General features: G+C 38.2%; 1 protein-coding gene across 1 annotated transcript in view; it reads left to right on the plus strand.

Moving 5' to 3' along the window:
- Window positions 1-1,329: 1,329 nt before the first annotated feature.
- The window catches only part of LOC122023580 (5-formyltetrahydrofolate cyclo-ligase, mitochondrial-like), a 31,083-nt gene continuing 17,202 nt past the window's right edge, over window positions 1,330-15,210 (plus strand). The window contains exon 1 of the mRNA XM_042581755.1: window positions 1,330-1,620. Coding sequence (XP_042437689.1) covers window positions 1,332-1,620 — 289 coding nt within the window. The 5' untranslated portion in view covers window positions 1,330-1,331. The remainder of the gene's footprint in view (window positions 1,621-15,210) is intronic.

Below are 15,210 nucleotides of genomic sequence, written 5' to 3' on the forward strand. Positions count from 1 at the left end.
AATATTTTACCGTATTACCCTCAGTTACAAAACCAACTATACATAATAATAATAATAATATTATTATTATTATTATTATTATTTGTTTATTTATTTTTTAATGTTTTTTTTGCTTTTCTTTTTCCGGTATATATATATATTTTTTTTTTTATGTGTTTTTTTATTTTTTTAATATTTTTATATTTTTTATATTATTTATATTTATATTTTTTATTTTTTTTATTTTTATTTTTATTTATTTATTTTATTTTTAAATTTTTTTTATTTTTTTAAAATGTTATTTTTTTAATTTTTTTAATTTTTTTATTTTTAAAATTTATATTTTTTAATTTTTTAAATTATTTATTTAAAAAAAAATAAATTTTTAAATTTTAAATTTTTTTAAACATTTTTTTTTATTTTTTGACATTTTTTAATATTTTTTTATATTTTTTCTCTTTTTTTCATGTTTTTTCTTATCAGAGGGTATTTTTGGTAAAAAAATTCGTTAACCCCGGAATCAAGAAAAACCTTAGTTTTCTGAGGTTTTCCGATTCCGGGTTGCATGACCCTTTTGCTGACGTGTCGGGTATGGAACATTACTCGGGAATCATCGAATACTTAAACCAAACAAGTTTTTGTTGATAACCTTGGATGGATAACCAAGGTTATCAAGAATAACCCTGAACCAAATGCACCCTAAGAGCTATCGTTCTCGGTTTCACCGATGAGGCATGAGTGAGGCTAGTGAAAGTACTAGTGAACACTAAATGAAGGAGGGTTGGTGAAGTAAAAGTAGGGATTTAGGTAGATTTCGCCGATAAGAACTAGGGTTTCCAATTTTGCCATGAAGCGGGGGCCAGGCAGTGTTGAAATTTTTTTTACAAAAAAATGCACGAGTAATTCAGTGAGATATCTCGAACTGTCGTTTAAACCATCCTTACTTCGGACGATCATACAACCACACATGCGATTTTGGGAAGGTTAAAATGGAAAATGAATCCACTGAGGCTACCGATTTAGACAATTCCAAAACCACCTATGTGATTTGGGTAAATCGCAAAATCCACCACGCGATTTAGGAAATCACCAAAGATAATTTAAAAATAATAATATCTTTTAATGAAAAATTAAAAGATAAATACTTTTAATGAATTAAATAAAACGGGTATTCTTTTTTGTTTTTGTTTTTGTGCTTTTAAAATTATACCGCTTTATAATATTATAGCAGTTTTAATAAAACTGATAATTCCAATCTAAATTATTTAATTAAATTAGGTTTAACTAAAATAGTTTAATAATTTTAAAGACCAAAATTACTATTATAAGTAGAAAAATAATTATTTTTGCGCATGCTTGCTCAAGCGGATCAACAGGCGATGAGAGGCGAGGGAGGCGGAGTATTAAAAAAAGCTGCCTGTCTTTTGATGACCACCGATCTCGCCTTCCTCCTCTTCTCCAGTTCCCTTCCTTCCCTCCCCCCACCCGCCGCCGTTCCGCTCCGCCGCGTCGCCAGCTCTTCTATTCCCAACCCATCCGTGGCCATGGCGGACGCAGAGATGCAGCCGCAGAAGCGGGCCCTGCGGACCCAGATCCGGAGAGCGCTCAAAGCTGTCTCCCCTGCTCAGAGAGCCCAAGAAGGTTCACGCTTTTATCTTTTCTCCGCTCTACCATGGATCGGCTTTGATAGACTGCGTTCGTGCCTTCATTTGTCAACTATAACTCAGTTCACACAAGAGCTAAAAGAATAGAATAAAATGCAGGCCATTTCATCCATATTATGTTTTTTTTTCTCTGAAGTCTGATTATAGCAGATTTTAAGTCCAATTTCAGCTCATCCTCGGTTGAATCACTGATTGCCCAAACATCAGAAAAGTGTTAAGAGGATTTGCAAGAAAGATTTCTCAAGGGAAATGAACCCCATTTATATACTGTTATAGTTTGTACAAGAGCAATTTGGAAAGAGTTATTTGGAAATACGTAGAATATGGAATGTAATTATGGGTAAACTTCCATACTATGGTAATTATTGATACGTCAAAAATCCGCAAGCTCCAGCTGAGTACTCCTGGGATGATGATGGCCAGACACTCCTTCCTTACATTGTATCACAATAAGATAAGCTTCCCGGCCCAAAGTCAACATGAAGTCAGGGTACCGATCTAATACTGGCAATGGCCTTCCAATGCTTAAGTTAGATGGTGAGCAGAGAATAATATCGAAGATAATGATGTAGAGAATCTAGTATGAAATGTATGAAAAAGTGAACCTCCTTTCTCCGAATAATTACCCTTCTTTTATAGCTTTTTCTAATGACAATTTTTCCCATTTGGAGCGTTCTTTATGGCATTTAAAACCTTGCATTTCAACAACCTTGGACACCATCCTTATCCTTTCATTTTGACAACAATCGCCTGAAATCTCCACCTATCTTATCCTTTTGTTTTGGCAATAATCATATGAGATCTTTATCTACAAGATGACTTGGGTTGATAATCTCAAGTTGCCAGGGCTGGCCGAGATACTCTCCCGAGCTCGATTGGGAAGTTGCTGAGTTGCTCTTGAATTCTCCCAGAGTTTGGTTGGGAAGATGAGTGTCGTGAGGTCCGAGCTCCAAGTAGACCAAACGAAGATCATTGCCAAATGCTTCCCAAGTCCTAGTGGGAAACGGAACACCGAGTTAGGATAATGATGCCGAGTCGAGAAGTCATGTACCCAACTGCTGACTGTCGCTTGAGTCTGTGCGTGTCGCTGATGTGCTGAGTCGGGAGAGAAATCCTCTCGAATCCGAATGGGTCACTGAATACTCGGGGATGAGAGGCCTGTATTCGACCACATGGAGTCTAGTCAAGGGAGTCAAGGGCCTACGACGTGGACCCTTACCTCCACAACACTTAATATCCTCAATTTATCATGGAGTATCATTAGTCACCCCCTACCGAGTCAGACAGAGTGTGGTAAATCGAGTATGACCGTAAAGTCTCAAAAGCGGCACTCGTCCTCCTTTAATTACCCTTTGGAAGGTCGCCTTATTATCTCAAGCTTAAGCTGTTAGCTTATTTCGGGTTTATAGATGCGCAATCTAGTCGAGCACTTAAGAGACATCCTGAAGTAACTAGAGCCAAGGACTCGAAAGGATGCCAAAGTAACCCGAGCTTTTGAATGTTTATGGGTGCAATATCACCACCTTTTAAACTGACTACATTCGAATTCTCCCCTTCAATGGATCGACTACATCCTTGAGCTCCACATCTGATATCATTAAATCCGAAGATATTTTTCTGAATGTAGGCTTTTAAATCCGAGTGTTATTGAGTCTTGAATTTAGCTCCTAATTCTTTTTTGATCTTGAGCAGCATGAGATTCTGACCTGACTTTTCGAATATCGTACTATTTTTCTCCTGAGCACCTTCGTACTAAAAGTCCAACATCTACTAAAAGGTAGCTTATACTAAGCATAACCAATGAAATATATCCTCAAATGTTAGAACTTTTTTTAAGAAATGATTGCATGGATGCTCCGGGCCATAATCGACTTAAATGGTACTGTGCAGAATAACTTAAACCTACACTTGTCTTATTATTCGGCCTGAGCGCTTTTCCTAAACTTGAGCGGGATGTCGCTAGACGCAGCTGAGTTCTCCCCAGTGTCGAGTGCTCCGAGTGCCGCAAGGTTTGGGCGACCCGAATGCTTCTCAAGCCCTAGTGTGAAAAACTGATTTTAGCTGAGCATGTCTCCGAATCGCCAAGTGGCAAGAGCCGAATCAACCAAGTGGTTTGCCCAGTCAAGGAATCCCCAAGCTGCCTAGTGGAGTTGGGACGCTGAGTTCAGGTGCTCTAGACGAATGCCAACTGAGAACCCGGAGCATGAAAAGCTTGAGTGCTCTTGGACTACGATTCCCATTCATGAGGACCAAATGTTTCGAACCCAATTCTTGATTCTGGACTTGACTACCAAGTGCTCTCCAACTTTGATTCGGTCTCTCGGGCGCTTGCCTCTTAGGACCAAACACGAGGCCCAATCTCTCTCCCTTTGGCCTTAAATTTGTTGCCCTAACCCTATCATTTATATATTATTACGGAGTATCATTAGTCACCCGTCCCATGAGTTAAACGGTGCGTTGTAAACCAAGTCTAACAGTAGAATCCAAATGGTTGTGCATCATCGATCCATAGTTATCCCTTGAAAGGTTGTCGACTCAGTTTGGGATTGTAAATGTATAACTGAGCCAAGAACTTCAAAAGGTTTCCGACTCAGAGTCGGGCTTTATGATGTTAAGGACCGGAAGGTTGCCGACTTAGAGTTGGGCTTTATGATGCAACCGAGTCAAGGACTCGGAAGGCTGCCAACTTGAGGTTGGACTTTATGATGCAATCGAGTCAAGACTTGGAAGGTTGTCGACTCGGAGTCGGGCTTTATGATGCAACCGAGTCTAGGACTCAAAAAGTTGCCGACTCGGAGTCGGGCTTAATGACGCAACTGAGTCCCCTTGAAGTCAAGCTTTATCCTGCACAACCAAGTCATGGACTTGGAAGGCTGCCAACTTGGGGTTGGGCTTTATGACGCAATTGAGTCAATGACTCGGAGGGTTGCCGACTCGGAGTCGGGCTTTATGACGCAACCAAGTCAAGGACTCAGAAGATTGCCGACTTGGAGTCGGGTTTTATCTTGCACAACCGAGTCAAGGACTTAGAAATTTGCCAACTCGGGGTTAGGCATTTTGAGGAGGGCTCTTCCTTTCTTGAATTCTTCCTAGAATGGAGACTTGCTAAAGAAAACATATCGTTATTCTTAAGAATATTTAGCATTTAATAAATTGAACTAATACAATTGGCAAAATGTGATTTAGGTTGAAATATTAGACACAATGGTCCATAATGGTCCTGTTCTTGTCTAATGTGGGCTGATTCGACATTTCAATCTTGGGTGACCAAATTTTCAGTCAATTGTAGGTTGCCCTTTGGAATCAGGGATGAAGTTATGAATGGGTAAAAAGTAAAGGAAACAACTCCTCACATAATAAATTGGCAACACCTATTGTTGTTTGTATCTAATATCTAAAGAATGTTTAACATGGAGTTGGAGCCCAAGTAAATGTTAAGACTATAGATCAAAATGATAGAAGGCATGAGGAGATGGAGTACAAGAAATAGTGACTCCAAAACTCTTACTTATGATGAAAGAAGATAAAATACAAGGTAAAGAACATTATGTGAACGTTACAAAAATAAGCATGTGTCCATGGAAACATACATCCTCAGCAAATAGAGGTAGTTTATGGTATATGTCAAAATTTTCTAAAACCAAACTTATTTTTCGCTTTTTAGCTAAAGTAACAGATAATAGGTATTGGGTCTAGAAGACAAGGAAAATCAAAGTTTTAAATCATTTTGCATCAATATAATTGGTAAGATGATCTTAAGGCTATAGATAAATCCTCAAACATTGAGGAGGTCAAAGCATAGAAACTAGCATTATCGATGCATCATGTTCTAAACTAAGACTAATAATAGTGCAATTGCATCAGGTAATCATGGATCGATTGCAAGATAAAAATCCTAAGTAGTCACTGATTTGATCAAATCTCCAATGGTAAAATGTGCTAAATAACACCTCCCCATATTTTCAGACACATATAGATCAATATTGGTTACACATTTGTCTTTTGTGACATACGTGTTCACATCAAAAATACTCTTTTAGTACTTTCAAGCTAACTAAATATCATGTTCAAGGTCTTATTAGTCTTAGGGTAAAAGGAACTGATGAAGTTGGGTGTCTCTCTTGTGACTCATCTAATTTTAAAGCATTTGAATCCAGTGATGAAGATGGAATTTTGCCAAAAGAAGCATGCTTTTCATGGAGATAGGAGACTTAATTGGAGAAGACTTGACTATGTTTCTAGGAGCACATGAACTCTTTAAGACCCATGTCTTATCATTATAAAAGAAAATTGTCTCCTAGAGCCAATGAAAAGCTATCGAGTTCCTCAGAAATTGTCTCAAGTAAGGATATCGAATCTGGCACATAACGTGGATCTAGAGCCAATGAAAAACTATCAAGTTCCTAAGAAACTGGCTCAAGTAAGGATATCGAATCTCGCACATAACATGGATCTTCATTTTTGGAGTCTTCCACTATTGATTTTACCTTAGAGTTTCTAGAAGCATAAAAAGATTCACCTAATAAAGATGAAACTGAACTGCTACTAAAGGATTCAAAGGCTGCAATATATGTACTAGAAGATTTGTCACTCAAAGTAAGTAATGTTTGGGCATTAGGTGTCAATTCTATGCTTCTAGTTGGCTTACGTAGTTTATTAACGATTGTAGTGGGATCCTGAATATTTATTCCAAAAAATGTTTTTACCGCGTCACGAAGTATTTTAGGATATTCGCTTGACTTCTATGATTTAATGGTAGAGAAGGTAATTTTTATAATCATCTTGATGTATGCCCTCTAATACATGCGTCTGGTATGTCAATGCAGTGCAAGAAACTTAACTTCGTCATGTACTACTATGATTTAATAATGAAAATTGATCGGAGAGATGATTAAAAGAATTATTGTAAACATGGATGACAAAGTATGAGAAAGCTGTTGGTGCTAGGTGCGTAACATTTAACCCAGAATTTTGATATATGACTAAGGTTAAAGTTAGATTTATTAGTGATCTAACAACTTAGTGTAAGTATGCAGATGCAAGTTACTTGACAGTTGCAAAGTCCTGGTGAGTGAAGCTAGGCAGTGAAAAGCTCTAGTCAGTGAAGCTAAGCAGTGAAAAGCCCAAGTCAGTGAACTTAGTCAAGTAGGAGCTAAGTCTTTGTTGGGAGCCAAGCAAGAAATCCTAGCTGGGAACTAGGTGAACCAAGTCTAAGTGTGTGGAATGACCTATGAGTTGATCGCTTGACACAAGTCCAAGTTTGTGTTATTAGCTAGGAACTGATTGATTGACACAAGTCCAAATGTATGGAATTAGCTGGGGGCTGATTGCTTGGCAAACAAGTCCTGGGAGCTGATTGCTTGACCACCCAAACTTGATGGGTCAAAATCTAGTCTAGTAAGTACGAGTAATTTTAGATTCTATATTCTACAAATTACGTGTAACAACTGCAAGGAAGCTATCATGACCCGAAGACTTCATCCCTATATGAGAGATAACCTTCGTTGCACAATATTCATCCTTATATCAAAATCCATAAATAATTCCCAAGAAGGTACACAGGCGGTACGAACATGAATTTGCAATACTTAATGATGTAAAAGAATGTAAACAAATGTTTGAACCAAATTACTGACTCTACTATACCATGACATGACTGATAACTAACCTCGTGCAGACAATGAAAATAGAAATTGTCGAAATAACAAAATGCATGAGTGCAATAAAGAAATAAATTGAATTGAATGGACTCTGTAGACTGTCTCCAAAACCATCGTTGAGCATCTCTAAGTAATCATCTGCTATAATGACCAACCTCGAAAATCACCTCAAGTCTACGAATCTAGAGGTCAAAGGGGAAAAAGACTGAGCACAAAGTGCAAAGTGGAGATAGATGAGACGTGCATGAAAATAAAATCAAGACAGCAACAATATAGTTTACACTTTATATTTTCATGTCATTCATCCTTTATTCTCTTCTTAATAAATTTCATTTGTTTTCTTTAATTTTTCAACTTCAACATTACATACATTATAGTCTTTCTTTATTCGACAACTCGACATAATTTATTTAGTGGGTGACAATATGCAATACAACCATTACAGATGTATCATATAAGTAAAGGTGAACAACCTGCAATCCACTAATATGAACACATCATATATAAATGTAATTTAAGGGTGAGTGACCTGCAACCACCCGAGAAAGATGCCTCGTATATAAGAGTGAAGGACCCGCAATCCACTCATAATGAAGAACATCGTATGTATGCACATATACATGCATGGATAGGGTGAACGACTCACAATCCACCTGAAAGAGATGCATCATATATACACAGAGTGAACGACCCGCAATCCACCTCATACGAAATACATCATGTGAATGCACATATACAATCACATATATATGATGAATGACTCGCAATCCACCCACAAGTGTCTCACATAAAAATGGGATGAACAACCCGCAATCCATCTCATGAGGTAAGTTATCTCCATTTTGGGCCGAAGCCGATGAACACACCGAAAACGACGGCTCGAAAGCCATGGGCCATGGTTTAAAGTGTGGAGCTAATGCGTTGTATTTCGTCCTAAGATTCATTATATCCTTAATGCAATATAATTAATCTCCCAATTTTTCATCTTTTTGAACATTATATAACTAAAGCTCATGACATAAAAGGTATCATTCTTTCCCAATTAACTCAATTATAAGATGTGAACCTACTAGAGTCTTCTCATAGTATTTAGCAAGTGCGTTGATTTATCATCTAGACTGTTCGAATTCTTCTTACCTTTAACACTACAGTTTCTGCATGGTCTTCTAAAATCTAGAATTATTTAATACATTCTAATAGAGTATTAATGGAAAAACAATAGCTAGAGTGTGACGAAGGACAAACAAGAAGGACAAGGCATTATCAAGCATTATAGGTAATCAAGCAATAAATATGATTGATTAAGTTTCTTCAAGAAGAAATGTAACCTCACAAAATATATCCTAAAACCTCTTCTAACCGAGATATACTTACATTCTCAAGGAAAATATTATTAACTTTCTAATACCCATGTGATTCATCAACTAAGGAATCTAAACAGACCGTTTACTCTATTCCCCAAATGACCATTAACTATTTTTTTTTTCTTTCTCTTCTTGCTCGATTAAGATGGCAAGTCTAATCATGCTCAAGGTCATTATAAAAAAAAACAAGCAGATGACTCCACAGACTTTCCAATTGTCGATTAAGTTTCAAAATAGCAAAAGGTGTCAAGATAAAGGATCCAAATTTGATGAAATGTATGTGGAATCATGCACGAAAGGTAATAAAAAAAGTCAAGCAAGAACACTCCACCTCAAATCGAAAAATCCTAGTTGTGGAGCACTAATCGTGACACTAGCTCCCCACAACGAGTGGCGTGGGAGCAACGGGGTCAACGAGCGGCGGAGCAACGACGCCAACGAGCAGCCGAGCAACGACATTGACGAGCGGTGGTGACGATGACGACAACGACAATGACGGCGTGGGTGAGAAAAAGATGAGATTTTGTTTTGGGAGATTTAAGGTTAGGTTTTGAGAGGATATGAGGAAGAGGGGGAAAAGTCATGGCACGGGAGGAAAAGTTTGGCTGTTTCTTTTTAATTGGATTTTTTGCGAAAAAGTCCAACAAGTTTTATAATTTATAATTAAGCCCTCTTTCTTAAATTTTTTTCCCATGATGTAATAGAAGTGGTTCGACGGATCCAGACGACCGAAGGAAGTTCGGGGCCTAGTGATAACTCTCTATAAAGGATTTCGGAGGGTCCAGATAACTGTTGTTGGGTCAGGGTGACCGGAGCGTACGGCGACCAGAGCGGCTTCTTGGTGACCAGGAGATGGCGTTTATCAACAATACAAGCAAGTCGAGTCAAGATCAGATTTGATCCCTCTCTAAGCGACCGGAGAGTTAACGAGCGATCGGGGAGCTTCGTTAATGTTATCTAACAAATAGAAGTTGTAGCCACGCTAACACGAATACAGACACTCGGAGAGCCTGTAGACGACCTAGAGAGTGCTCTAAAAGGAGATTCAAGGCAGAGCTTGAAACTCACCAATTCATGATCATTCTTCTCTGTTCTTGTGCTCTCCTATGCTTTTTGTGTTGCGACACACTGCAACTTCGCTATTAAGTTCTGATCGGCAATATCTAGAGTACATTTTCATTTATGTTGTGTTGCCTCATTTTATAATTGTGCTTAATATTTAGATTTTCATTTTTTTGTAAGGTTTCTCCACCTAGGATAAATTAGAAATAAAAATCATATTTTTTTTATTATTGTTGCATGTGTCTATTTCTGCTTTGTTTTAACCATGCTTAATCTGCATTCTTGATTTAAATTGATAAACTGGTAGATAAATATTTATTTCCACTGTGTCATTACTCTATTTATCTATTATTTCTTTAATTATTAGTTCATAAAATTTGTAACGCTATTCACCCCCCTCTAGCGTCGAGTTTGATCCTACAAAAGCATTTACAAGGCTCTGGGACACTATTATTATGCCAGGAGATAAGACAATGTGAAATGCTAATAATGAATCACAAGAATCTTAAACATTAGTTACTTTACTCTCTCATGGAAATCCTATTTGCCTTATTGGATCTTAGTAGAATTAATTCGTTGAATACTGATATTCTAATGGGCATCAATAGAATTTGTCCATGGATATTCTACGATTTAAAATTATTGATGATAAACATATTTTAACTATCCGGCTAAGTCAATTGGGCATTGTATAAGAATCTATTGCTTGATGTATGCAAGTGAAGCTTGTTAGATCTACAAAAGGTAACAAGTTACCTCAAGTTATGAAGGCGGCGGTTACAACATCAGTCATGGAAAGTGAAGGTGGCGGTTATGTGCTGCCATAGAACAATCATTGCTTCCAATCCTTCGCTGCTAAGGTAATAACATCGAGACCATTAGAAACATAAATGAGTGCTTTTTAGGAAGAAAACCTCTCCAATGTCACTGATGATAAAACAAAATCTGGCACAACCAACTGATTCAGCACTAGGGAGCCAGTTTTCCTTTGTGAGTATATCCATGGCTTGCCTATCACTTCCCAAACTGATCAAAACACTCAACAATAGATTCAAAATCTCTAGAGATGTGAAATAGTAAGCTTTACGGTTGTAATCCTTATCTAATAATTGCCCTCGCTTGGTCAAGAAAGGCAAAACTGCATAGCACCATTTTCCTTCATTCTAGTTCTAATTCTTTTGGCATAAGGGCAACTTGCAATGTGATTTAGCCACTAAAAGTGAATCATGACTTGAGAATAAAATCAGCAAAATCAATGGCACCTGAGAACCAGAATTCAGCTCCAGCATTGCAGAAATTGGTGTACTTCATGAAAACCCAATTAACTCCTCTCCTTGTATATCATGGAACTCCCATAGTAATTGTAGAACTCAAAAGTAGCGCATTAAAACCCTCAAATAGAATACCAAGATAGCTGAGTGATCTTTATAGAGTTGCTCTCCTTCTTTGTCTTTGTTTTTCAATGAATAAGGCTTGATGCGTGGTCCTCCTTCAACTGTTGCCTCTCCCACTTTTGTAATATAAATCATTCCCTTTTCTTCTACCAAGAACAATAGGAAAGTGATGCAAGAGAAAAAGGGGTAGTGGTGCTCAGCTCTCCTATAACTGGGGCAATGTGCCTCGTCCTCAAGAATCCTCTTGTGGTAGAAGAGGCAAAATCTGAAATCACAAACACAAGGGAAGACCCTAAAATCTATGGGATCTAAATCTGCAAATAAGGTACAAGCCAACAAGGAAAAGGTTTCCTTCGTTTGTCCACCACCAATCTGTTTTTAGGAAAGAATCTCCGTTGCTTGGAGGTACTTAAAAGGCTATGTGGCTTGGGTGCTTCCCAAGCCGAGTGTGAAGCCGTATGTCGGGTCGGCTGAGTCTCTTTACTGTTGAGTTGGGACGTCAAGTGTCTAGTTAGGAAACCGATTGCTCGACTGCCGTGTAGAGCATCGAACACTCCTAGTGGTCCCAAATGATGCGAAGTCCGAGCAGCTCAAGTGCTTCTCGAGTCTGAGTGGGTCGTCAAATGCTCGGGCGCGAAATCAAAATGGTCGGAGGAGACTTCGAGTGCTCGAGGTTGAGTTGTTGGTCGAGAAGGAAGGTCAAGTACTCGGGAAGTTGAGTCTCGAGTCGGGAAGGAAGAAACGAGGGAATGAAAGTAGATTTGTTGCTTTTTCGTCAACACCTTCGCCCATGTTTCCCATAGACAGCGTGAATTATGATACAACAAAAATCTACAAGCTCCAGTCGAGTACTCCTGGGATGATGATGGCTGGACACTCCTTCCTTTTGTCATATCACAATAAGAGAAGCTTCCTTGCCCAAAGTCAACACAAATTTAGGTGTTAGTCTAGTCCCGGCAAGGGCCCTCCGATGCGTAAGTTAGACGGTGAGCAGAGAATAATATAGAAGAAAATGATGTAGAGAATATAATATGAAATGTATGAAAAAGTGAACCTCCTTTTATAGCTTTTTCCAATGTGATGATTGTCTTTTTCCCATTTAGAGCATTCTTCATGACATTTAAAACCTTCCTTTTTCAGCAGCCTTGACCACCATACTTATCCTTTCATTTTGGCAACAATCATTTGAAATCTCCGCTCAGCTTATGCTTTCATTTTGGCAATAATCACTTGAGATCTTTATCTACGAGATGGTCTGGGCTGGGCCAAGCTGCTCTGAACACTTTCGGAGCTCGAGTGGGAAGTCAAGTTGCTCCCGAATTCTCTCCGAGTTTGGTTGGGAAGATGAGTGTCGCGAGGTCCATGCTCCAAGTAGATCGAATGATGAATATTGCCAAGTGCTTCCCGAGCCCGAGTGGGAAATGGAGCGCCGAGTTAGGAGAGTGATGCTAAGTCGGGAAGTCAACTGTCGCCCGAGTTCGAGCGTGTTGTTGCTGTGCCGAGCCGAGAGAGTAATCGCTCGACCATCTAAATCTGAATGGGTCACTAAATACTCGAGAATGAGAGAAGTCGAGGCCTGTTCGAGCACATGGACTCGAGTCAAGGGATCTATCACATGGACTTTATGTTGACCGAGTCAAGGGCCAGCCACGTGAACCCTTACTAACCTCCACATCACTTAATTTCTTCAATTTATTATTATAAATCTCCATCACCCGCGGAGAATATTACTAAATTCTCCATTGCTGTGGAAGAACTATTAACGACCCCATGCACTTTTTGCTATGGTATTTAGTGTATATATTTGCAACTATATCAGCAACTTGATCCTTGTAGTACATTTGAGCAATGTATGATCTTTTGTTGGTGATGATGACTCACAAGTGAGAATCCGACTCAATTTTTTTTATTTATTATTTTTTTTATGAAGTACTTCATTATGTACTATCCGGATTGCACATTTGTTGTTATCTTAAAGAGGGGCAGATATTGCAAGCTAAAAATGATCGAACTTAGACAATATCTGGATAGGTGTGCTAGATATTCTACCTCCGTGCTAGATTGCAAAACAACTTTGTTTCTTGCTTTTCCAAGAAATCAAGACTAGCTACTTGTCATGGTGTTTATAGTTATAGCATTCCATAACTTTGGATATTATAGCACAATTGCAATATTCTCCACAACTATGGAGATATATAGTCATCATAGTTACCCCCACCCTTTTTTTGATCTGATGTTGCCCCTCCTATCTGCAAACTCATGTCACCTCTTTGTCAATTTTATGTCCTACTGTCACACTTCAGGTGTCCTGCTCTCTCATCCATGCACTATTGCTTTGTCGACTCCTTATCTCTACCATGTGCTAAACCCTAGGTCATCACCATGTGCCCCACTCTACTGATTTCCATCCAGTCACCTATTGCATCACCTCCCGCACAAATCACGTTAGACTTGTAGCACCACCCAGTGCCACGAGATCAAGCAAGGCATGACGTCATCCACCTGCTGTATCTATTAAAATTCTCCCTTCAGCACCATTGACTGATTAGTCATCATGAAGCACCCTTGAGTGTTCTTAGAGACCATCTATGAAACATCTAAGATCAGACATTAACTCATCAGTTCATCTAGTAGTTTTTCATTGACCTTATTTCCTTAAGTTGCTGATCTAATTTGTTTGGTAGTTATGGAAAGCAAGGCATCCCATCCTATTTTAATCAAAGATGATAACACAAACTATAGTCAATGGTCTTACGTGACAAGAATATTCTTTAAGGGCAAAGAACTATGACTTTATTTTGTTGGCAATATCCTTTCTTTAGCAAAAGATAATGAAGAACGAGAAATCAACAACTATAGATGACAAAGAATTATGGCTTTATGTTTTTTTGGCAATATCCATTCTTCAGCAAAAGATAATGAAGAATCGAAAATCAACAACTATCAATAACATAGATCGACAGCATCTGTCAGTTCATCGAAAAACAGTGTTATAAATTTGAAAGTGCCAAAGGAATTTAGGATTTGCTTGCATTAAGATATTATCAAACAAACATTGCTTTGAAATATAAGTTAGAAATAAACATTCACAACTTGGAGTAGGAATTGAAACAATCCATCGTCGAGTTACATTCTCAAATGTTTGTCATTTGGGATGAACTTGGAATTGAAACAATCCATCGTCGAGTTACATTCTCAAATGTTTGTCATTTGGGATGAACTTGCACTATAGAGCCTACATGAACACCTGATACCGAAGTATACTACAAATACAACAACAACAACAACCAAGCCTTTTCCCACTAGGTGGGGTCGGCTGTATGAATCCTTTTACGCCATTGAGCTCTATCTCCTATTATATCATCATCTATATTTAAATAAATTTTATCTTGTTTTATTGTTGCTAACCAAGTCTTTTTTGGTCTTCCTCTTCCTTGTTTGATATGCATGTTTATCATAGTTTCACATCGCCTAACTGGAGCATTTATTGATCGTCTAAGTACATGTCCGTACCATCTTAAACGTGTCTCTCGGAGTTTTTCCTCAATAGATGCAACTCCGACTTTCTCTCTAATGCTCTCATTTCTTATTTTGTCCATCTTCGTATGCCCACACATCCACTTTAACATCCTCATCTCTGCAACTCTCATCTTCTGCTCGTGTGCTCGAGTCATAGCCCAACATTCAGCTCCATATAACATAGCAGGTCTAACTCGGTTTTATAGAACTTACCTTTAAGTTTAAGAGGTACTTTACGATCACATAAAACATTCGACGCTCCCTCCATTTCACCCATCCTGCTTGTATTCTTATAAGACATCTCTCTCAATCCCTCCATCATTTTGTAAAAATGATCCTAAATATTTAAATCGCTCGGTTTCGGGCAACTCGTCCTCTCCTATCTTAACAATTGTTTCATTACTTCTAATATCGCTAAACTTAAATTTCATATATTCTATCTTTAATCTACTAACCTTAAAACCTTTCCCTTCTAGTGTTTCCTCCAAAGATTCTAGTTTAGTCACTCATCTACTAAAATAATATCATCTGCAAACAACATGCACCATGATACTGTGTCTTGAATGTC

Source organism: Zingiber officinale, chromosome 9B (assembly GCF_018446385.1).
Source record: "Zingiber officinale cultivar Zhangliang chromosome 9B, Zo_v1.1, whole genome shotgun sequence".
Classification (NCBI taxonomy): domain Eukaryota; kingdom Viridiplantae; phylum Streptophyta; class Magnoliopsida; order Zingiberales; family Zingiberaceae; genus Zingiber; species Zingiber officinale.